The following is a 25,707-nucleotide window of genomic DNA, read 5'->3' on the forward strand; positions in this document are numbered from 1 at the left end:
TACTTTTCTCTTTCCTTTTTTTAATACACTTCTGGCTTTGGCTCAAAAACTGCAGTGACAGTTTTTCCCAAAAAATTGCCAGAAAAAAACCTGTGTGGAAACCTAGGCTGAGCCATCAACTTTTTAGTGAATGGACTAAAACTAGACTAGAATATTAGGTAAAGAAGATTTGAGAAATAATCTATATATACAAAACTCTGTGTATGTTCCAGCATCGCGTCCAAACGGCTAAAGATATTAACATGAAACTTGGCACACATGTTACTTATCTGTCAACAACAAACATAGGATAGGTGATTTAACCCTTACTCACCCCCATTTGCCAGGGTCGGGGTTTATGTTTAAAGTCCCATACAAGTCAATGGGAAATATATGTTACCGCATAACTTCCAAACGGCTGGAGATATTTTGAGAATACTTGGTCACATGTTACTTATATGTCCACTTAAAATATAGATTGTATAGTTAATTTAACCCTTAACTACCCCAATTGGTGAGGGTCTGGGTTTTTGTTTAAAGTCCCATGCAAATCAATGGGAAATGTATGTTCCCACATAACTTCTGTACGGCTGGAGATATTTCAATACCTGGTACGCATATTACGGGTCGGAATAGGAGGACCTGGGATATGACAACAATATATGAGGAAGGGATATGAAGTCAAAAGCTTCCTCTGTTGCTTTTCCTCCACAACAAGGATTAGGAAGGAAAAACCTGGCAACACCAGGTACTCAGCTAGTCTATATATAAAACTCAATGGGGAGATTTATCAAAGGATTTAGACTGGTTTTTCCTGTCTAAATTTGTCGCACAGAAATTCGCAGTCTAAATATGTGCGACTTTTCTGCGACTTTTGCTGTAGAGGATTTTTAGAAGATGGTGCATGCAAGTCTATTTTAGACGGAAATGCATTGGGAAATGCATTGGTGCTGAATTTATCAAGTGCGACTTTTGTGCGACAAGTCGCATCTGCCCAAAATGCGCTGAAATGTCAGACCATGTTAGAGCAGGTCTAAATGCAGTTTAAGCTGTAGACCCTGAAGTCTGAGCACAGAATTTATCAAAGGCTGTGAGACCTTTGATAAATTAGGAGCACAATACACAGGAGACTACCACATACGCTGGTCTATAAGCATACCCAGAATAGACTAGATTAGTAAATGTACCCCAATGTGTGTGTATGTGTGTGTGTATGTGTGTGTGTATGTGTGTGTATGTGTGCGTGTATGTTCCAGCATCACGTCCAAACGGCCAAAGATATTAACATGAAACTTGGCACACATGTTACTTATGTGTCAACAACAAACATAGGATAGGTGATTTAACCCTTACTCTCCCCCCATTTGCCAGGGTTGGGGTTTTTGTTTAAAGTCCCATACAAGTCTATGGGAAATATATGTTACTGCATAACTTCCAAACGGCTGGAGATATTTCGATAGTGCTTGGTCACATGTTACTTATACAGTGACCCCCCCCAACGCTACGATGGCCCCGACATATGATCAAATCGACATACGATGGCCTCTCAGAGGCCATCGCATGTCGATGTCGGCATCGACGTACGATGCTTTTTTATGTCGGGGCCATCGCATTAAGTGCTATCCGGCAGCGCAAAATGCTTTAAGCTGCTGCCGGATAGCAGCTTAATGTTCCCCGTGTGGTGCGGTGAGTATTACTTACCCCTCCACAATGCTCCGGGGTGCCCTCCGGGTCCAGCGTTGGTCCTCCGGTGTCTTCTCGGCCCCCTCCGGTGACGTCAATACGCTGTTGCGCACGCCGTCCTGTCATCCAATAGGAATGGCGTACGCAGCGGCGTAATGACGTCGCTACGCAGGCCCAGTAAGGCCTTGCGGAAGACAGCGGAGGATCATAGAAGACCAGGAGAGCCCAGTAGAGGCCCGGGGTCACCATCGGGAGCGGCGGGGACACCATCGGGAGCGGCGGTCCGGAGAGGCGGGGACAGGTGAGTACAGCTTCCTATACTTAACATTGCACGAATCCCTCAACATACGATGGATTCGGTACGAATTACCATCGTATGTTGAGGGACCACTGTATGTCCACTTAAAATATAGGATAGTTAATTTAAACATTAACTACCCCCATTTGTGAGGGTCAGGGTTTTTGTTTAAAGTCCCATGCAAATCAATGGGAAATGTATGTTCCCACAACTTCCGTACGGCTGCATTACGGGTCGCGTAAGAAGGACGGGATATGAAGTCAAAAGCTTCCTCCTTTTGTTTATTTTCCTCCCCAACAAGGATTAGGAAGGAAAAACCAAGCAATGCCGGGTACTCAGCTAGTATACCATCAAAACAGGTTAAAGGGAAACCGACAGAGTTCATCTGCACTGGAGTACAATGAGGTATCACTTATCCGGATCTGCAGTTGTATTAGTCAGCATTGCTTGAAAATGGCCAGCTGTGCGCTATTGAGCCAAAATGGGGCATACCCAACTTCCCTGCCCATCTACACAGATTTGCCTGCCCACCTCATGAATATTTATGGGCCCCCTTCACCCATGTGAGTACAAGGTGGACGAGTCGATCTGTGCAGAAGGGACCGTGGCTCCGGGTAAGTGATGATACTTTCAAATCCTGCACAGAATTTTGTACATGTGAAAGCTATGACTAAAACTAAATTCAGATTTGCATATTTAACACTGGTTTAGCAACTTAAAGGAGGACTATCGTGCAGGAACACTTATCCCCGTATCTAAAGGATATCTCCAGCTCTCCCATAGAGACACATGGAGGGGGCTTGTCGGCCGCCTCTTCATGCAGGGTCGGCACATTCCCTTCCCGGGGAGAGCTGGAGTCTCGTGCAGGAGATCGCTGGGGGTCCCAGCAGTTGGAGCCCCCGCAAAGTAAAACTTATACCTATCCTTTTGGATAAGGGATACATTTTTCTGCACGATACTTCTTTTAATGTACATGTTAAGTTTTTAAAATGACACTTTACTATCACAACTCTCTGAAAGAAACCAAACTAAATCACACTCGAATCATGGAGGTAAGTGGTCTTTATTCACATGCCACAATAGATGTCCAGATTACTAGACTTGTGGGATAAGCATGTTAGGAGACAGTTATAATTGGAGTCTGCACAAAATAGAGTTTAGAAAGGCAAAAACGTATATAAGTAGAGGTTAATATAATAAGTACAGTATACAGCCCAGTCAATAAAAACATACCACTGACACAATACAAAGTTATTGCCCCAAAAACAGGGGCCCCACTTCAGTATACAGAGAGATTGTAAACTGATTAAGCAAAATTCATAATAATAATTGGAATATCTCCAAATATCACCCCCATAACTAAGGCCATAATGCTAGCTAGTTGTAATCATTCAATCCTTTCTTGCATGCCCTGACTTTCTGCTGGCCCTCTGCTGAGCTTGTTTTTATATGCAGCCAGTGTCGGTCAGGAAGGACCGAACAACTGTATAAGGTAAAAAGTGGTGGATTTCTGATCACCTTAGCCTTCGCACTCTAAGACCATTTTCACACCACATTTTTTGTAAGTGTTGAGGAATATCTTGGCATAAACAGTAAATGTATCCATAGACCCCAGTTATTGACAAAATGATGTTCAAAATTGGAATCTTGGTCACTGTTTAGGTGGTTTTTGTCATGGTTTATTTTTGCTTGCTTAGATAATAGTGAAAGATCCATTAAAAAACAAAGACTCCCATGTTAAAAACTTACATCGTGGTATGTGTAGAACAGATACCATTATGTGACACCTGTCATAGCTGTGTGCTAGTTATACATTAGGGTAATATTCCTATGTATACCTTTTAGATTAACACCTTAAAAACAATGTATAAATTCCTAATTGGATGGCCAGCTTCATCGCTGTTTACTTCATGAGGGCATGTGAACCTTAGGGACAAGACAGTACGTAAGTGCGCAGGTCCGTCACTGTGGCTGATATATTACTGCAGCTGCCTGTGATTGGACGGGCCCACTCATCACACATCAGGCATATAAACTGATGTATGTGGCCAAGGACCAGTACAGCAGCAGCAAGGGAATGTTACGTTTAGTTTTACAATTTGAGCTCAATAAGACCTAATAGACTAAAATGTAATGCTACTTTTACATCTGTGTTGGAGGTTCCATCAGGTGGCTCAGATGAAGATTTGGCATAACATGGCAGGCTCAATAGCGCAGCATGCAGTGTTCTTTGGTCTGATAAACATCCTGTTACTATGACTAAAAAGCCATGGACCCAATTTGTTAGTAGAGTCTGTTTAGTGCCTTTCGAGTCAAGGGTGCAACACATCTGGCAGTACAGTTTTTTTATTTTTTTGTTGTTCTCCTTGAGGTGGAGTGTACCTAGCCTAATTGTTGAGTTTGTCTTAGGCTATGTTCACACTGAGGAATTCACGAGGAATAGTTTCAGTCAGGAAATTGTATCCTTCTGTCATTTTATCGATCAAGTGGAATTCAAGTGAAATTTGAGCGGAATTTCCATGCACAAATTGAGAGGAATGAAGGAGGAGGCTATTCTACTTTTCTGAATTCCGCGTGAAAACGATGTCGGGCAAATTTTTTTTTTTTTTTTTTTACCATTGACTTCTATTGCATTCTGCTTGCGGATTCCGCTTGAAGAATGAACATGTTCTTTTAAGCAGAACTGAATTCAGCGAGCAGCAGTATGAACTGAGAAGCGGAAAATACATTGAAGTGAATGGAAAATCAATTGCTGAATAATTTCAAGCTGAAAAAGCTAGCAGAATTACTCGAGGAAATTCCTCTTGAATTCCACAGTGTGAACATACCCTTACTGTTACCAGTTATTTTATAAAGACTGGTATAAATGCAGTAGTAGCATCCAGCATCTTGAGGAGGTGCTTAATATGATAATCCTCATGTTTGTTGGTATTCCAGTCTGCGCATTTTACAACTCGCTTATAAACTTACCTTCTTTTGAGTAACAAGAGGATGTTACCAACGGATTATATTCTTCCATATTAGCTGTAGGCACTTGTACATTTAATATGATTTTGCATTTGTTCAGTCATTGTAATCTTACTGAATTTCTAATTTTGTTGCTACGTTTTTAGGTGTGTATATTGACGAAATCCTAAATAAATGGAAAGGTGACTATGACCGCTTGGAACATAATCATACTTATATACAATGGTAAGTCTTAGTATGTACTAGAATAGAAACTTAAATGAACTTAAAATGTGCTGTTAATGTTGCTTTAAACTCCTTAAAGGGGTACTTTGGTAGAAAACTTTTTTTTTCTTTCTGTAAAGTTAAACAGATTTGTAAATTACTTCTATTAAAAAATCTTAATCCTTCCAGTACTTATTAGCTGATGAATGATCAGAGGAAATTATTTTCTTTTTGGAACACAGAGCTCTCTGCTGACATCCCGAGCACAGTGCTCTCTGCTGAAATATTTGTCCATTTTAGGAACTGTCCAGAGCAGCATATGTTTGCTATGGGGTATTTCTCCTACTCTAGACAGTTCTTAAAATGGTCAGATGTCAACAGAGAGCACTGTGCTCGTGATGTCAGCAGAGAGCTCTGTGTTCCCAAAATAAAAGAATTTCCTCTGTAGTATTCAGCACCTAATAAGAACTGGTAGGATTAAGATTTTTCATAGAAGTAATTTACAAATCTGTTTAACTTTCTGGCACCAGTTAATTTAAAAAAAAAAAAAGTTTTCCACCAGAGTACCCATTTAGGGCGTACCTGCTGCTCCCGAGATATAACGCGGGGTCACGCGGTGACTCCGCATCATATCAGGTCGGTCCTGGGACCCGTGGCTAATCTAGTGACATGTGCTATTAACCCTTTTTAGACGCGGCGATCAAAGTTTAAAAAAATTTTGGTTCCCGGCAGCTCAGTCGGGCTGATCTCGACCACCGCGGTGTCCCGATCAGCTGGAACGCAGCAGGAGGGTCCCTTACCTGCCTCTTGCGCGTTCAATCGGCGATTGATTGCTCAAGCCTGGATCTCAGGCACGGAGCAATGCAATGCTATGGTATAGCATTGATCAGTGCCTTCAATCCATGTAATGCATGTTATAGTCCTCTAAGTGTTAAAAAATGTGATTTAACCCCTTAAGGACCCAGGGTGTAAGGGTACACCCTGGCTCCCTGGTAGTTAAGGACCCAGGGCTATCTGCAGGCATTCCATGAAAATGCAATCACTGTCCTTCTGGGCAGAGATTGGGGCCAGTGGGGGTGTCCTACCTTTCCCTGGTCCGGCGGGGGTCCCCTCAGGAGCGGCGGTCCAGGTGGCAGGAGTGGCGATGGTCCCGGGGGCAGGAGCGGCGATAGTCCTGGCGGGGCAGGCGGCAGGATACAGCAGGAGGTGAGGCCTGTTCACCTGCTGTTGCTTAGCAACATCTCTCAGCATGAACAGCCAAAGAGCATGCTGGAAGTTGTAGTTTTGCAACAGATGGAGTTCCAACTACAACTCCCAGCATGCCCTTTGGTAGTCTGTGCATGTTGGGGGTTGTAGTTATGCAACAGCTGGAGGCAATTTTTTTATGTAAAAGTGTGCCTCCAGCTGTTGCAAAACTACAACTCTCAGCATGCCCTTCGACTGTCAATGCATGCTGAGTGTTGCAGTTTTGGTGGAGACACATTGGTTGTGAAACAGAGTTTGTGTCCAACTCAGTGTTTCGTAACCAGTGTGCCTCCAGCTGTGTCAAAAATACAACTCCCAGCATGCACTGAGAGACTGTACATGCTGGGAGATCTAGTTTTGAACTGCAACTCCCAGCATGTATGATCTGTCAGTGAATGCTGGAGTTGTAGTTTTGCAACAGCTGGAGGTTTGTCCCCGTCGCCCCCCCACCCCCCCCCCATGTGAATTTTCCTGCCGCGGCTCAAACTCCCAGCGAGAAACTCCCTGTAAACCTGACTGTGTGAATGTACACTACACAAAATAAAAAGTAAAACACTACATATACATATACCTCTACACAGTCCGTCCGTACCCCCCCCCCCCCCCCCCGCCCAATAATTATTATTATTTATTTATTTAAAAAAAAAATTTTTAAACCTCTTGTACGGCACTGTTTACAAAACTGAGCCTCCAGCTGTTGAAAAACAACAACTCCCAGTATTGCTGGACAGCCACTGACTGTCCAGGCTTGCTGGGAGTTGCAACAGCTGGAGACCACCTGTTTGGGAAACACTGCCGTAGGGTATTTTGGTGGCGAATGCAAATCGCCAAAATAGGCCTCAAATGTGCATGGCGCTCTCTCGCTTTGGAACCCTGTCGTATTTCAAGGAAATAGTTTAGGGCTACATATGGGGTATTTCTGTACTCGGGAGAAAGTTTGAATCGCCCCCTTTTCCCATTAAAAAAATAAAAGTGTAAATAAAAATATGTGGTATCGCGGCGTGCGTAAATGTCCAAACTATAAAAATATATTGTTAATTAAACCGAACGGTCAATGGCGTACACGTAAAAAAATTCCAAAGTCCAAAAAAGCGTATTTTTGGTCACTTTTTATACCATTGAAAAATTAATAAGTGATCAAAAAGTCCGATCAAAACAAAAATGAGCCCTCATACCGCCCTGTACGTGGAAAAAAAAAAGTTATAGGGGTCAGAAGAGGACATTTTTAAATGTATAAATTTTCCTGCATGTAGTTATGTTTTTTTCCAGAAGTACAACAAAATGAAACCTATATAAATAGGATATCATTTTAACCGTATGAACCTAGAGAATAAGGTGTCATTTTTACCTAAATAGGCACTGCGTAGAAACGGAAGCCCCCAAAAGTTACAAAATGGTGTATTTTTTTTCCTCGATTTTGTCCCGCAATTATTATTTTTTTTCCATTTCGCCGTGGATTTTTGGGTAAAATTAGAGTAGAATTGGTGATGCAAAAAAATAAGCCATAATATGGATTTTTAGGTGGAAAATTTAAAGGGTTATGATTTTTAAAAGGTAAGGAGGAAGAAACGAAAATCAAAAACGGAAATACCCTGTGTCCTTAAGGGGTTTTTCCGGTGGAAAACTTTTTCATTTTTATTTTTTATTCATTTATTTTTTTTAAATCAACTGGTGCCAGAAAGTTAAACAGATTTGTAAATTACTTCTATTAAAAAAATCTTAATCCTTCCAGTACTTATTAGCTGCTGAATACTACAGAGTAAATTTTCTTTTTGGAACACAGAGCTCTCTGCTGAATCCCGAGCACAGTGCTCTCTACTGACATCTCTGTCCATTTTAAGAACTGTCCAGAGTAGGAGAAAATCCCCATAGCAAACATATGCTGTCTGAACAGTTCCTAAAATGGACAGAGATGTCAGCAGAGAGCACTGTGCTAGTGATGTCAGTAGAGAGCACTCTGTTCCAAAAAGAAATGAATTTCCTCTTTAGTATTCAGCAGCTAATAAGTACCGGAAGAATTAATATTTTTTAAAAGAAGTAATTTAAAAATCTGTTTAACTTTCTGGCACCAGTTGATTTAAAAAAAAAATAAAAAAAATTCCACCAGAGTACCCCTTTAACCCCTTGAATCTCCCCCCCTATTCCCATAAAAAAAAAAAAATGTAAGTAAATATAAACATGTGGTATCACCGCGTGCATAAATGTCCGAACTATAAAAATATATCATTAATTAAACTGCACGGTCAATGGCGTACATGTAAAAAAATTCCCCGTATGCGGAAAAATAAAAAGTCATAGGGGATTTGAACGTATTCATTTTCGTGCATGTAGTTATGATTTTTTCCAGAAGTAAGACAAAATCAAACCTATATAAGTAGGGTATCATTTTAACCGTATGGACCTACAGAATAAAGATAAGGTGTCATTTTCACCGAAAAATGTACTGTGTAGAAACGGAAGCCCCCATAATTTACGAAATGGCGTTATTTTCTTCAATTTTGTCGCACAATGATTTTTATTTTTTTTATTGTTTTTGGGCTTCGCCGTAGATTTTTGGGTAAAATGACTGATGTTATTACAAGGTAGAATTGGTGGCGTAAAAAATAAGCCATCATATGGATTTTTAGGTGCAAAATTGAAAGGGTTATGATTTTTAAAAGGTAAGGAGGAAAAATGAAAAACTGAAATACACTGAGTCCCTAAAGGGGTACTCCACCCCTGGCATCTTATCCCCTATCCAAAGGATAGGGGATAAGATGTTAGATCGCCGAGGTCCCGCTGCTGGGGACCCCGGGGATCGCCACTGCGGCACCCCGCCATCATTACTGCGCAGAGCGAGTTCGCTCTGTGCGTAATGACGGGCGATACAGGGGCCGGAGCAGCGTGACATCACGGCTCCGCCCCTCATGACATCACGGCCCGTTCCCTTAATGCAAGTCTATGGCAGGGGGCGTGACGACCGCCACGCCCCCTCCCATAGACTTGTATTGACGGGGGCGGGCCGTGATGTCACTAGGGGCGGAGCCGTGACGTAACGATGCTCCAGCCCCTGTATTGCCCGTCATTACGTGCAGAGCGATCTCGCTCTGCGCAGTAATGATAGCGGGGTGCCGCAGTGGCGATCCCCGGGGTCCCCAGCAGCGGGACCCCGGCGAACTGACATCTTATAGGGGATAAGATGTCTAGGGGTGGAGTACCCCTTTAAAGGATTAAACCAAGACCATTATTTAGTAAAAAATAAATATTATATTGAAGGTGAGGATAATCAAATCATTTTTTTTGAAGGGTTTCCCATTTTGACATTTATTGCATATCCACAGGATGTGCCACAAATGTCAGATACAGGTCCTACCTGTCCTGAGTGACACAACCTAGCTCACTGTGCTGTTTATGCAACTCCCATTATCTTCTGGATGTGCCATGAATGTTGGGCTGGGAATACCCATTTTAAGGTAAGGAATCACTTAGGTTTTTTTTTTTGTTTGTTTGTTTGTTTTTTGTTGTAAATGATTCATTTTCATTTTTTTGTACATTAATTTTGATGGAAGCCATAGTGCCTGAGGTTTCTGCAAAGTATTCGGAGAGATGCTTTACAGCAAGCCCAATTGACAAAGGTAACAATAGAATGGCACAGACTCATTGACTTCTACGGGAGAGCTTTCTAGGCATGCTGTCTGATCTGTGCTGAGGTCATTGTGCAAGAAGGGTGGAGGCTGAGCTCTGACAATCGCCTAATGGAATGGCCTGATCCCATTCTATCTATATACAGTAATACAGGTGTCCCCTTTCATTGTAATTCTGCCTGTGATGATAATGAGGATACTCCTAAAAAAAATTCAGAATAGTAAGTGCCAACTTATTATTAGTTTGCAAACTACAGGACTTCAGGATTATTTTAAAATGGGAAAATTTGAAAAAGGAAAATTCACCTAGAAATTCTTAAAGAATATCTGAAACCTAAAAAAAATTGACTTAAACAATAAGTCATTTTTTGATGACCCCTTTCACTGCATTGGAGCAATGTAGTGCAGATGCAATAACACTTATTCTAACCATTTAACTCCTCAGGTGCCACAATCAATAGCAACAGTGTCATCTAAGTGGTTAGCCAGAGGGAAGGGGTTCCTTCAGACACACGATTGACTCCCCCACAACACAATTGCATGCTTATTGGTCACCATGACAGCCAGGCAGAAAGCAATCAAACAGTCGCTTGATCAAGTTCCCTGTTAAGAACCAACATAACTGGTATTGCCAAGTATTATAAAATTAACCTGTTGTTTATCCCAAAATGGTATGAATGAAAACTACAATTTATCCCACAAAAATAACTACTTCAAACAGCTCCGTAAGTGGTAACAAAAAAAGCCCTCAGAGAGTAAGCAAATGTATTTTTTGGATGTATTCATTGTGTTTAAAGGAGAACTCCAGAATATAAAATTGTCTTCAATACTGCCAGCAGGAAAAAAAAATTAAGATGTACATACCTTCCTTCGCTCCCCAAAGGTCTCCGGTAACCGTCTCCGGTCTCCAACACAATCCTCTTCCTGGTTGCTTATGGTCGGCGAGTCATACTGCACTCAGCCTATCACCGGCGATAGGCTGAGCGGCAGTGTGAGAACGCTTCAAGACACAAAATTCTTCACTACACCGGCACCTGCTGCCGGGGCCGAAAAGTCACACTGCCGCTCAGCCTATCGTCCGCCGAGTCGGGTCTTCGCTGCGGCTAGTGATTGGCTGAGTGCAATATGACTCGCCGACCACCGGCAACCAGGAAGAGGATCGTGGCGGAGACCGGAGGCCCCGGGGGAGTGAAGGAAGGTATGTACATCTTTATTTTTTTATTGCCGGCAGTATGGGGGACAACTTTTATATTCTGGAGTTCTCCTTTTAATAAAACAAAAAACCTCTTAATAATTCTGGTATCCCCATAATGAGTGACACCCGGAATAAACTTGTCATTAACCCCTTAACGACCACGGGAAAATCTCCTCCCCCCCCAATAAAAATGAAAATTGTCCCTTTTATAAACATATTTGGTATCGCTGCGTGCTAAATGTCCAAACTATCAAACTATAATCTTAATGATCCCGTACGATGAACGGCGTAAACGTAAAAAGTAAGTCCAAAAATGCTGCTTTTTTGTCACATTTTATTCCCAAAATTATTTTTTATAAAAAGTGATCTAAAAGTTTTATATATGCAAATGTATGGTATCAATAAAAAGTACAGATAACAATGCAAAAAAGGAGCGCTCATACTAGCCCATCTACGGAAAAATGAAAAAGTTATAGGTGGTCAAAATAGATAAGTTTACAAAAAATAGAAAAGTATCTAGCCATGGGTATCATTTTAATCGTATTGACCCTGAGAATAAAGAACACACGTCATTTTTACCGTAAAGTGTACAGTGTGAAAACGAAACCCTCCAAAGTGTGCAAAATTGTGGTTTTCATTTCAATTTCCTCTCCAAAAAAATTATTCTTTTGGTTCGTCATTCACTTTTAGGTAAAAGGAGGTGTCATTACAAAGTACAATTGGTCACGCAAAAAACAAGCCCTTAAATGGGTCTGTAGACGGAAATATAAAAGTTATGGATATTAGAAGGAAAGGAGGGGAAAAAAACGCAAAAATAAAATTGGCCTGGTCCTTAAGGTCAAAATGGGCTTGGTCCTTAAGGGGTTAATACTGCACAGTGAGCACTTTCCTCTTGGCACCAGAAGCAGAGGAAAGAGGTGGAGCTTTCTTCTGTATCCTAACTGGGAACAGGAAGAAGAGAGTACTCCTCCTTAGGGTGAGTTCACACGCTAGTAGCTAGCAGCGAGTTTCCCGATGCGGGAAACCCAATCCGAGTTACGCTACCATTGATTTAAATGACACTATTGCGGACCCATTCAAATCAATGGTAGTGTAACTCGCAGCAGGTTTCCCGCAGCGTGAAACCCGCTGCTGGTAATAGCGTGTGAACGCACCCTTAAAGGATTACTCTAGCGCAAATTAATTTATGGCCTATCCAGAGAATAGGGGATAAGTAGCTGATTTCCAGGATGGGACCCTGGCGCTCTCAGTGAGGTGTGTATCGGTAGACTGCAGGCGCTCCATTCACTGAGCACCGGTGAAGTGAAGAAAACTGTTCTTTGTGGCCAAATGTGACCTGACCAGATGCTCAACAAGCGGATTCAGCACAGTCGGCATGATTGGTTGAACGGTGCAGACCCTCTGCCTGCTATTGGTTGTTTGGGAGGGTGTGCTGCGTCTCAGCTTTTTACGCAGACTCAGTATTTTACAGCCAGAAGAGGTGAAGTCTGGTTCACTCTCACCCCCGCTTGTTCACTCGCACAGCCCCACCCTCGCTGGCTGCTCTCACCACCCCCCACCCCCTGCGCTGCCTCACTTGCACAGCCCCGCTTCCTTAACCCCTTCACGATGAGCGACGTACATGTACGGCGCCGCGAAGTGTCACTTGACACGCGGCAACATACATGTACGCCGCGGGGTTCCGGGAGCGCTGCGTCACCGGTAGCGGTGATCGGGCCGGGATGACTGCTGTTATCTAACAGCAGGCATCCCGGCACATCGCCGAGGGGGGTCCTGAGACCAATGACCGCGATGCGCACAAATCTCAGATCAATTCAGACCTGCGATCTGCGCGATTCCGGGTCATACAGGTCACTGGTGACCCGGTCACCCGGAAAATAAGAGGGATCGGGGGTGTCCGAGACACCCTCGATCCCCCTGAAGGGATAGGAGTTTGGTGGCAGGGGTACCACCCCTCCTATCCCTGCTATTGGTCGGCCGAGCGACCGACCGATAGCAGACCGGGGGAGGGGGGGTTAAAGTTCGGTTCCCCCGCTTTGCCCACCTATTGGTGTCCGGGCAAATCGGGCGAACCGTCCAGGGAAGGTCGGCGCCGAAGGTCCCTTACCTGGATCCCCGAGCGCGATCCTCCCCCACGTGCGGCGGCGGCAGCAATACTTCCGGGTCCTGCTAGGTGAGTTGTTGCCTAGCAACATCCGGAGGGCCACAGTTTACAGTGGTTTCTAAACCGTGGCCCTCCAGATGTTTCAAAACTACAACTCCCAGCATGCCCAGACAGCTGTTTGCTGTGTGGGCATGCTGGGACTTGTAGTTTTGCAATATTTAGAGGGGTTCAGGTTGTAGATCACTAAGTGGTCTCAAACTGTAGCCCTCCAGATGTTGCAAAACTACAACTCTCAGCATGCCCAGACAGCAGTTTGCTGTCTGGGCATGCTGCGAGTTGTAGTTTTGCAACATCTGGAGGGCCACAGTTTTGAGACCACTGGACAGTGATTTACAACCTGAACCCCTCTAAATCTTGCAAAACTACAAGTCCCAGCATTCAGGAACAGCATAAGGCTGTCTTGGCATGCTGGGAGCCCTTCCGCAATCAGTACATGCTGGGAGTTGTAGTTTTGCAACAGCTGGAGGCACACTGGTTTGAAAATACTGAGTTAGGTCATAGAACCTAACTCAAGGTTTTCCAGCCAGTGTGCCTCCAGCTGTTGCAAAACTACAACTCCCAGCATGCATGGTCTGTCAGTGCATGCTGGGAGTTGTAGTTTTGACCCCCCTCCCATGTGAATGTACGGGCCACATTCACACTGGCGGCAGATTACAGTGAGTTCCCCGCTACAAATTTGAGCTGCGGCAAATTTTCTGCCGCAGCTCAAACTCCTAGCGGGAGACTCGGTGTAATCTGCCTCCAGTGTGAATGTAACCTAAAAACACTACACTAACATAAAATAAAGAGTAAAACACTACATATACACACATACACTAATCCCAACCCCCCCCCCCCCCCCCCCCTCCCCAATAAAAATGAAAAACGTATTGTACGGCAGTGTTTCTAAGATGGAGCCTCCAGCTGTTGCAAAACAAAAACTCCCAGCATTTCTGGACAGCAATTGACTGTCCAAGCATTCTGGGAGTTTAGCAACAGCTGGAGGCACCCTGTTTGGGAATCACTGGCATAGAATACCCCTATGTCCACCCCTATGCAAGTCCCTAGTTCAGGCCTCAAATGCGCATGGCGCTCTCTCACTTTGGAGCCCTGTCGTATTTCAAGGCAACAGAATAGGGTCACATATGGGGTATCGCCGTACTCGGGAGAAATTGCCTAACACATTTTGGGGGGCTTTTTCTCCTTTTACCCCTTATGAAAAGGAACAGTTGGGGTCTACACCAGCATGTTAGTGTAAAAAAATAAACACTAACATGCTGGTGTTGCCCTATACTTTTCATTTTCACAAGAGGTAAAAGGGAAAAACGCCCCCCAAAATTTGTAACTCAATTTCTCCCGAGTATGGAGATACCCCATATGTGGGCGCAAAGTGCTCTGGGGGCGCACAACAAGGGAGAGTGCGCCATGTACATTTGAGGTGATTTGCACAGGGGTGGCTAATTGTTAGAGCGGTTCTGACAAACCCCCCCAAAAAAATACACCCACATGTGACCCCATTTTGGAAACTACACCCCTCACGGAATGTAATAAGGGGTGCAGTGAGAATTTACACCCCACACGTGTCTGACGGATCTTTGGAACAGTGGTCCGTGAAAATGAAAAATTTTGCACTGCCCACTGTTCCAAAGATCTGTCAGACACCAGTGGGGGGTAAATGGTCACTGTACCCCTCATTACATTCTGTGAGGGTCTAGTTTCCAAAATGGTATGCCATGTGTTTTTTTTGTTTTTGTTTTTTTTTTGCTGTCCTGGCACCATAGGGACTTCCTAAATGCGACATGCCCCCCGAGCAAAATTTGCTCTCAAAAAGCCAAATATGACTCCTTCTCTTCTGAGCATTGTAGTTCGTCCGCAGTGCACTTCAGGTCCACTTATAGGGTACCTCCATACTCAGAAGAGATGGGGTTACAAATTTTGGGGGGTCTTTTCTGCTATTAACCCTTTAAAAAATGTGAAATTTGGGGGAAAACCAACATTTTATTATTTTTTTTATATTTTTTTTATTTTTTTTTTACATATGCAAAAGTCGTGAAACACCTGTGGGGTATTAAGGCTCACTTTATTCCTTATGTTCCTCATGGGGTCTAGTTTCCAAAATGGTATGCCATGTGTTTTTTTTTTTTTTTTTTTTTTGCTGTTCTGGCACCATAGGGGCTTCCTAAATGCAACATGCCCCCCAAAAACCATTTCAGAAAAACGTACTCTCTAAAATCCCCTTGTCACTTCTGAGCCCTCTACTGCGCCCGCCGAACACTTTACATAGACATATGAGCTATGTGCTTACTCGAGAGAAATTAGGTTACACATACAAGTATAAATTTTCTCCTTTTACCCCTTGTAAAAATTCAAAAATTGGGTCTACCAGAACATGAGTGTAAAAAATGAAGATTTTGAATTTTCTCCTTCACTTTGCTGCTTTTCCTGTGAAACACCTAAATTGTTAAAACATTTACTGAATGTCATTTTGAATACTTTGGGGGGTGCAGTTTTTATAATGGGGTCATTTATGGGGTATTTCTAATATGAAGACCCTTCAAATCCACTTCAAACCTGAACTGGTCCCTGAAAAATTGTGAGTTTGAAAATTTTGTGAAAAATTAGAAAATTGCTGCTGAACTTTGAAGCCCTCTAGTGTCTTCCAAAAGTAAAAACTCGTCAATTTTATGATGCAAACATAAAGTAGACATATTGTATATGTGAATCCAAAAAAAAAAAATTATTTTGAATATCCATTTTCCTTACAAGCAGAGAGCTTCAAAGTTAGAAAAATGCTAAATTTTTTATTTTTTTATCAAATTTGTGGATTTTTCACCAAGAAAGGATGCAAGTTACCACAAAAATTTACCACTATAATAAAGTAGATTATGTCACGAAAAAACAATCTCAGAATCCGAATGATAAGTAAAAGTATTCCAGAGTTATTAATGTTTAAAGTGACTGGTCAGAATTGCAAAAAAGGGCTTCGTCCTAGAGGTGAAAATGGGCTCCGTCCTTAAGGGTTTAAGTCGTACAGACCCGCTCACAGTGTGCATGGCTGTCACTCCCGCTCTCCTCTGCCACTCACTGCAACTACTGACATCTGTCATCCTCATTGGCTGCAGGGGTCACAGCCGCAGGGACTGTGAGCAAAGAGTGGGGCTGATAGCAACAGTGACTGGCAGGGGAGTGCAGGGCTGACAGCCATAGGCACTGTGAGAGGAGAGCGGAGCTGTGCGGCTGAAGGCAGCGGGGATGAAAGATCTCCCACTACCTCACATCGTGGGGACTGTGAGCAGTCAGCGGGACTGTGTGAGTGAGGCAGCGGGGGGGGTGGATCGGGGGCTGTGTGAGTGGGGCAGCTGGGGGTCAGAGCAGTTAGCGGGGCTGGGGCTGTGCGCCACCAGGGTTGGGAGCAAGCCATGCTTCACCTCCTCTGGCTGTAAAATACGGAGTCTGCCTAAACAGCTGAGCTGCAGCTTCCCTCCCCCACTACCAATAGCAGGGAGAGGGTCTGTGCTGCTCAGCCAATCGCGCCGGATGTGCTGACTCAGTTTTCTTCACTACACCGGGTCTGGTCACGGTAATCAGAGGGCCCCAGTGGTGTTCGTGTATTTTTTTTAATTTTTTTTATATTTTTTTTTTATCCTGTTTACCATAACAGGAAAATAAACAAACATGGAAAAACCCTTCTTTAAGTCAGTATAGAAAGTTTCTACAAAATATGGGTGCTACGGCTAATCACTGGGAGATTTGGTGAATGGACATGTGGTGGTTAGCTGATTTCTAGATGCCAGAAGTACCAGAACCCCCACTGATCTAATATACTCGGCCTAGACTGTACATTTTTAAAGGTTAGATAAGCTTTATGTTACGTTTTTAAATTTTTCAATTTCTTATTTACATTTGTGCTTTATTTTGTATTATTGAAACCCACCTCAAGCACACTCCAATATTCCCATATCCTTTTCTGTCTTGATACCCCCATTGGATTCATAGCTATTTATTGTCGGCATGTCCTAAGCAGCAAATGTTTTTCCCATACCAAAGGAGATTTTTGTGAAATTTCAATTTATCTTGTTATCTGGTATCCACCCCACTTCTGTTTGCTATTTGTATAAAATTCAGGTTATATCACTAATCATATGATGCATTTTTGCAGGCTTTTTCCACTTCGAGAGCAAGGCTTAAATTTTTACGCTAAGGAGCTGACCTCATATGAAATTGAGGTAAAACCAGCTTTGTATTAATACGAGAAGCAATTGTAAATACTTGCTGCGAATTGATTCTTAATAAACAATAAAAATGCTGCCTTTTACCAATGTTCTGTCATGAAGACTTTTAATGAAAAGTACTTTTTCTTTAAAAGTGAAGGATCAATTGTGAAAAGAGCATGAATTTATCTTAACTGCTCTGAGACCTGATTGCTGTTCTTATGCATTCCTCGGAAACGGAGACCGCGACATCATTGATCTTAGAAGTTCCCATATGACATCTAATAATACATCAAGCAGTGAGAAATATTAGATGAGCAGATGACAAGAAAAGCCTCCTATTTATTGTCACCCTGGTGCTGACTTTAATAAGCTGTCTCGTTTTTTGAGTGCTTTGTGCCTCTTCTAAACACAAAATACAGAGGTTTACATGTTAGTCTCCATCTGACATTAAGGCATTTTATGTAATTAAAAAATAAAATGAAAACCGTATTGTGTTGACTGGGTTTAGTGCAATCTGATTATTTTATTATGAAATTCTCATGATGTTTCATCTTGCATGCACTTTGTTGAAACAACTGATTTTATGACATTTGCCCAACTTCAGAAGCATTTTAACATTAAGTCAACATAGAGTAAAACTATGTCAAACAAAAGACCATACTAAGGATTTGATACAAACACTCCACATTGAAATGTCTAAAAAGATAAAACCAATCTAGTTTCTCTTCTGTCTCATTTACATTTGGTTGGAGAATGTGCAACATGGCTTTGCAATGAAAAGGAAAGACAATTTTCTGTTCTTGAACTGGCAAAGCAGTATGGGAAGGTGCAGTGCAAGTTATGTAGTTGTCCATAGCTACCAGTCAGGTCGCTACTTTCATTTTCCAAATGTAATGCTTTTTCATTTAAAATTCTATGGAAGATTATAAAGTGCAATAGAGTTATTCATTTTCCTTTTCATTGGATACACAAATTATTACTATGCAATCTACTCCATATATAATCCACGGTTGAAAATACACCCCATATATTTCACTTGAGATAATTAAAACTGACTGCGCAAAAAAAACTGGCTAACATGCACCACCTTTTCAAAGGGGGCATAGCTTATCAGAAAGTGGATGTGGGTGCTTTGAAAAGGGGCATGGCTTATAGTGCATCCTATCATTTAAAAAAAACTTGACATGGTATAGGGACATGTCAAAAGTTGTGATAGTTGGGGTTTTGCTGCCGAGACCCCAATCGATCTATAAAATAAAGACAGAAGCTCTCACTGAGCACTATCTCCCTCCATTTCAGCTCTGCTTTCCTCAGAAAGGCAAGACTGTGGTATACAGGTTCAATGTAAATCTATGGAGAAATGTCATTGTTTGTTTCTTTGCTTTTGTTTTGCTAATGAGCAACACATTTATCATACTTTCAAGAGGGGGTTGAAAAATTTGGTACACATAATCAAAAAAAAAAAAAAACATAATTTCAGAACACCATTTTGTATATTTTCTCATCTCCTCTGCGACTTTTTGTGAGACTTTTTAAGAGTGCCCTCCAAAGGCATTTTTGTAAGCCAGGTCTGACCTAGCTGTATTTGCAACATTTATTTTATGCCTACATGCGACATTCGCAACCATTGCAAGTAAAAACTGAAAGTTGCTTAGGTAAGGCTGTTTTCTACTTTATACATGCCCACAAAAGTGCTTAGGCACATGTGCGATATTTTGTGTGCCCGGAGTAAGCAAAAAAAAAAGCTCTAAATGCAATGATTAATCTCGCCCTATGAGATCTTAATAGTGTGAAAGCAGCCTAAGCAGTATACACATTTGTCAAAGTTCTTCCGTTTTAAAGAGCTGTTCTAATGTTCTGGTATGAAAACCCTTAAAAAAGCCGTTAAACGGCCATTACAAAATCCCATTCGGTCGTTACATTATCCGTTTTAACCCGTCATAGCCAGTTATTAATAACTGACGTTATTTTGTGACTGGAGAAAAATAGTGCATGTACCGTTTTTTTTCTCCCGACACAAATAACATCCGTTTGTTATTAATAACAGGCTATGAAAGGTAGGTAATGTAAAAATTCCATAAACTTAAATGGAATTTTGTAATGGTCGTTTCATAACGAAACATTATAACTGCTCTTTAAAACGAAAGAACTTTATAGTGTGAAAGCCGACTTACTTTGCAGTAATGAATATGCTCAGTGCTCACTAAGCATTTCTGCCCCTCCATCCTAGCAATTGGTGGGGGAGGTCTTAGCACATAAACATACTGTTTACAGCTTATGACATGTCAGTTTGTTCAAATGCACTACCGTTTTGGCAAAAAGTAAGCCAACTAATATATACAAATTAAACTTACACTCGTAGAATTAGTTTTTGACTATCTACACGTTATGTAAAAATGTCTCCTGTCACTTTTTAGGTCTAACAATCCTTACAACAGCAAGAGCTTCTATTTAGACAATTACTTATGACACCTAGTTTAAACCCACATCAGCTTTATAAAGGGATAAGTATATGGTATTGTGTATGACACTGACATGGCAGTGTGATTTTGTAAAATCTTTGATTATGTAACTTGTGGACTAAGCATATAATTTTTTATTTTTTTTTTGTCTTTTCTTCCAAGGAGTTTAAAAAAACAAAAGAAGCTATTAAAAGATTTATTTTGGCATACAAGATGATGCTGGATTTTTTTGGGTTAAAACTTGTGGACAAGAATGGCAGTGTTTCACGGTCTGCAAACTGGCTTGATAGATTCCAGCACTTAAATGAGTATGTATATTTCTCGAACATTGTCATTTACAGGTATATTACAATAACATGTCTGACTATTCTGCTCCTTATCATTTTCATTAATAGCACTTGGGTAATTGTAATTATGAGATAATAAACAGTTTTATTCTGGTATCGTTTGGAGCAAATGAAGTATGTTCTATAGCATTCAGGCTAAGTTCCCCCACAGTAATGAGTGTGTGGCTGAAATCACGCCCCCAATGTCCCCATTGGTTTTGGTTACACTTGGTAAGGGGCATCTGGCTATGAGGTCTTAAAGGGGTATTCCGGGCAAAAACATCTTATCCCCTATCGAAAGTATAAGGGATAAGATGTCTGATTGCGGGGGGGGCCCGCCGCTGGGACCCCCCGCGATCTCCCTGCAGCAACCCGGCGGTTTCCGAAGCTTCAGATGCAGCCACGCATAGAATGCGGGCTGCTGCAGGGAGATCGTGGGGGGTCCCAGCGGCGCCCCCCCCCCCCCCCCCCCCCCCCGCGATCAGACCTCTTATCCCCTATCCTTTCAATAGGGGATAAGATGTTTTTGCCCGGAATACTCCTTTAACGTACGTATTTCACTAGGCCCCTACCCTAAAAATTTGAATTATAAGACTATACTGACGCACACTGCAACATAACAGTTTTGTTCAGTCCACTTGATGTTTTCTATTTGCCATTTAAAGAAGTACTCCAGTGAAAGCTAACTTATGCCCTAGCCACAGTATAGGGGATAAGTAGCTGATCACGGAGAGTCCGACCACTGGGGCCCCCTGTGATCACCAGGATGGGATCCTGGCGCTTTCACTGAGGAGCGCATGTGTTTGTTTATTTTTGGTTATTTTTATAAATAAAAAGCTGTTAAAATAAGTGTGGTCATTATTTGCAACCATAATAAATAAATAATGGCCAGAATAACAAAACCTAACTGTAAAGCAGAAAAAAACTGCAGTAAAAATACAAAACAACTTGCAGTGATTTCGACAACTTTGCATGTTTAGAAAAGGACGTGTATTTTTTACAGCCACAATAACGACCAAAAATACACTGTGTGAACATGGCCTAATATTACATTTGTCTTTGTTAGCAGTATCAATACAATGTTTTCAAGTTACAAATCTAACTTTTTAGGCAGAAATATATGTGTGAGAAAACCTTTTCATGGCAAGGCAAGGTTGTAACTTTTATAAAGTACAGGGGTTGCAGTCAAACTTGCTCATTGGCACTTAAGTGAGCCCAAATGCCCTTTAAGTCATGTAAGAGTATTATAAACTAAATGAGTCTGTTAGATGGGCCATGAGATAGAGATTTTACAACTGATCCCAAGAGCTCCATGTTTGGTATCCTCTGATGTTTGGTACTTTAGGAATTCAAAGATGCTGAAACAGAATGGAACAAGATAATGGATGTTTCAAAAAATAAAATATTTAAATATTGACTTTAGGATTTCGGTAGAAAAGGTAATAATAGATGTTTTTGTTAAGTGAAGTTAAATGTTATTATGAAGCCTCATAAAACATGTTCTTAGATCTAGACTTTTAGACATGTGTAAAAGACAAAAGCGTTCCACACCTCATGCCGTTCCAAAGATCATTCCTCATTGTTAGGTTTGTATAGGCTTTGTGTGTGTGTGTGTGCTTTTATTTTTTTTTCTCCATGATGTAATCATTTTCCACACTACCTATCATATAATAGGAGCAGCCTCTGTCATTACACCAGTGTGATGGTACAGGTTTGTTGTTTTAGCCATAGGTTATGAATGTTTGAAGTGTAAATGGAGGAAAGGCTAATTCGTCATGTTGCATTAATTTGCAGTGTTCCATTTATTAGGAGGAGTTGTTGAAATTTTTTACTAAAGAGTCAGTAGAAACCATATAATATAATGAAATGAAAGAAACAAACAGTAAAATCTCCCTTAGGGGACACATCCCAATAGCGGACAGTTTTTTCGTTTTTTTTTAAATCCCCGGCAGAGTCCCATAAGACTTAAAGGGGTACTGTGCTGCTCAGCATTTGGAACAAACTGTTCCGAACGTTGGAGCTGGGAGCTTGTGATGTTATAGCCCTGTCCCCTCAATGCAAGTCTATGGGAGGGGGCGTGACAGCTGTCACACCTCCTCCCATAGACTTGCATTGAGGGGGCGGGACATCATGAGGGGCGGGCTATGATGTCACGGGCTCCCGGCGCCTGCTGCATCGTTCGGAACAGTTTGTTCAAAACGCTGAGCAGCAGCGTACCCCTTTAATGTATTTGCACCCTTCGAATAGGGGACGTTCCAAATAGGGGATGCAGACACTCCTCCCAACAGGAGACAGAACACTCCCAAAAGGGGACAAAACACTTCCACAACAAAGTTTGTGTTGGCCCTTCCTTGTACGCAGGGCGGCCATCAGGGGGGTACAGCCAATACCCCAGAAAGGGGTCTGGGCTCCCAGCACATAAGCAGAAGACCACTGTTTTAAACAGTGGTCTCCTGCTTCTGTACATCCGCCAGCCACATCATTCGCCTCCCCCCCCCCCCCCCCCCTCTGATCCCCTGTGCCAAATCATCCCCACCTTAAAGGAGTTGTGCGCTGCCCTGACTTTCGGAGCTCCGCTCACAGCGTACGAAAGTTCATTACTCCGAATGCTGTGTGCGGGCTTCCGTGTTTGTGGCCGCCGGGCGTGACGTCTCTCCCGCCCCCTCGTGACGTCTCTCCCGCCCCCTCGTGACTTCTCGCCCGCCCCCTCAACGAAAGTCTATGGGAAGGGGGCGCGACCGCTGTCACGCCCCCTTCCCATAGGCTTTGGTAGAGGGGGCGGGCGAGACGTCACGAGGGGTGGGCGAGACGTCACGCCCGGCGGCCGCGAATACGGAAGCCCGCACACAGCGTTCGGAGTAATGAACTTCCGGACGCTGTGAGCGGAGCTCCGAAAGTCAGGGCAGCTCACAACCCCTTTAATTACCGCCTGTGCCACATAATTTTCCCTTGATTCCCCCGTGCCATTTAATTCCCCCTTTATTACCCCCTGTGCAAATTCATCACCTCCTCTTTACCACCCCCTGTTCCATTTCATCCCTCGTGTCATTTCATTCTCCCTTTATCCCCCTCTGCCAAGTCATCAATCCCCCCACCCCTCCCCGCTCTAACCTCTTTTTCGACATTACTTTTCCCCTTCCCTCCTCCTCCTGTTGTTCTTCTTACCTGGCCAGCAGGCTCAGGTGGAGGGGCCCTCAGCAGGTTGGATGTTCTCCTGAAGTCCTCTGTGCTCTACTTACTGAGAGCAGCAGCGGCGGCTGTGGGCACTGAAGAGTGACGTCAGGTACATCACTAGTTACTGCTGGCAGAGGCTGCTGCTCACAGCTCTGAGTGCAGCACAGAGGACATCATGAGAATGTCCAACCCGCTGAGAGCCCCTGAGCCTGCGCCTGCTGGCCAAGTAAGAAGAACAGTGGGAGGAGAGAAGGGGAAAAGTGATGCGGCACAAGGGGTGAGGGGGATGATTAGGCACAGAGGGAATAAAGTGGCACAAGCGTGGTGATGAATTTGCACAGAGGGTAATAAAGGGCAAATTTTGTGGCACAGGGCTCAAGGGGAATAAAGTGGCACAAGGGGATGAAGGGGGAATTAAATGGCACAGGGGGTTAAAGGGGGGGGGAATGAAGTGGCATCTGAGGGATCAAGGGGGGGAACAAAATAGCACGAGGGGGTTGAATTGGTACAGGGGGTGATAAGGGGTTATTAAACTGCACTGGGAGATTCTACTGTAAATTGTAGTTTTGTTTTTGTTTTTTCCACGTGAGTGCCCGCTATTGGGAGATTCTAGCGTACATTGTTATACGGTTAGAAAACTGTATAGAAAGTGCATGGTAATGGTTGTTGGAAACTCCTGTCTTTCTAGATTTTACATATGTTGGTTTTATTATGCGTCACCCATTTTTGCAGATACTAGTTTTTATTTATGGAAAGCTCAGTATATAATAATTTTTTATCATTCTAGATCTCAGCACAACTACTTGAGAATTACTCGTATATTAAAAAGTCTTGGAGAACTTGGATATGAAAATTTCAAATTTCCTTTGGTGAAGGCATTTCTTGAAGAGTCCATTGTTAAAAATACAATCCCAAACATGAAACAAAGTTCATTAGAGTATTTTGTGTACACTGTCAAGAAGAGTAAGGAAAGGAGAAAATTGTTACGTTTTGCTTCTCTTCATTACCAACCCCCTGAGCACTTTATTTGGGGGCCACCGACGAAGTCTGGACAAAATAAAACTTTTAAGAAGACAACCTTCAGCAGATCTTCAAAAAAAAATACACAAAAATTCAAGGATTCCAAAATTGAGCATAGTTTAGAAAGGTTGCAAAGTTCTTCAGTGGATGACGATGACTTAGAACAGCTGAATGAAGTGAACAGTCATGTAGAAGATGTAGATGATGATGCTGGAAATGAGCATGGGTCTAAAATTGAATCTGAAAATAATGGCCCCAACTCACAACATTCTCAACAAGCAGTTTTGAACCCACCCATGGATTCTGCCATTATATCAGTCACTGGCAAAGAGGACCTTGAACATAGAGATAAAAATAATATAGTCAGCCTAATAATAGTTGATACCCCAGATGAGGGCAATACAGATTGTTTGTGCAACCTATCGCCTGTTACTTTATCAACTGCTGATGTTACTGAATCCTCAGGTATTGTAAAGGAAGTTAAATTGGAAGATAAGTAAAGCAAACTTTGAATAGAAAGGTTATAAATGCAGCACAGGTTTCTTTTTGTTTATAAGGTGTAAAGCAATTCAGGTTTTTAGTTCACTGGCAGAAATGTGAGCTCAGTCCACAGAATGCCCACTGACATATGGGAAGGTGCCACAATATATATACAACAAATAACCCAAAGGAGTTAATAATACCTTGTACAAAAAGATTTTTATATAAAACTTCTAATTTATTAAAGGAGTTGTCCAGTGGTGAAAAACTTATCCCCTATCCTAAGTATAGTGGATAAGTTTCAGATCGCGGGGGGTCCGACCGCTGGGGCAACCCTGCAATCTCCTGTACGGGGCCGTGACAGCTCGTGGGCGTCTGACATGCCCCCTCAATACAGCTCTATGGCAGAGCCGGAACGCTGCCTTCGGCAATCTCCGGCTCTGCCAGAGTTTTGTATTGAGGGGGCGTGTCAGCCGCCGCTTTGTGCGGTGGTCAACACACGCTATCTGGCCAGCGAGCCGGGGCCCCGTACAGAGAGATCGCGGGGAGGTCCCAGCAGTCGGACCCCCAACGATCTGAAACTTATCCCCTGTCCTTAGGATATGGGATAAGTTTTTCACCACTGGACTACCCCTTTAATACAATTTAAGAAGCAGAGTATTGAAAAAATATTAATATAAAATCATAGTTCCAT

General features: G+C 42.6%; 1 protein-coding gene across 1 annotated transcript in view; it reads left to right on the top strand.

Moving 5' to 3' along the window:
* Nucleotides 1-25,285, top strand: part of OGFRL1 (opioid growth factor receptor like 1) — a 53,852-nt gene extending 28,567 nt beyond the window's left edge. Inside the window, exons 3-7 of the mRNA XM_056563581.1 lie at nt 2,514-2,574; nt 5,074-5,152; nt 17,497-17,563; nt 20,176-20,321; nt 24,301-25,285. Of these exons, the coding sequence (XP_056419556.1) occupies nt 2,514-2,574; nt 5,074-5,152; nt 17,497-17,563; nt 20,176-20,321; nt 24,301-25,033 (1,086 nt within the window). The 3' untranslated portion in view covers nt 25,034-25,285. The remainder of the gene's footprint in view (nt 1-2,513; nt 2,575-5,073; nt 5,153-17,496; nt 17,564-20,175; nt 20,322-24,300) is intronic.
* The last annotated feature ends 422 nt before the right edge of the window (nt 25,286-25,707 follow it).

Source organism: Hyla sarda, chromosome 3 (genome assembly GCF_029499605.1).
Source record: "Hyla sarda isolate aHylSar1 chromosome 3, aHylSar1.hap1, whole genome shotgun sequence".
Lineage (NCBI taxonomy): Eukaryota > Metazoa > Chordata > Amphibia > Anura > Hylidae > Hyla > Hyla sarda.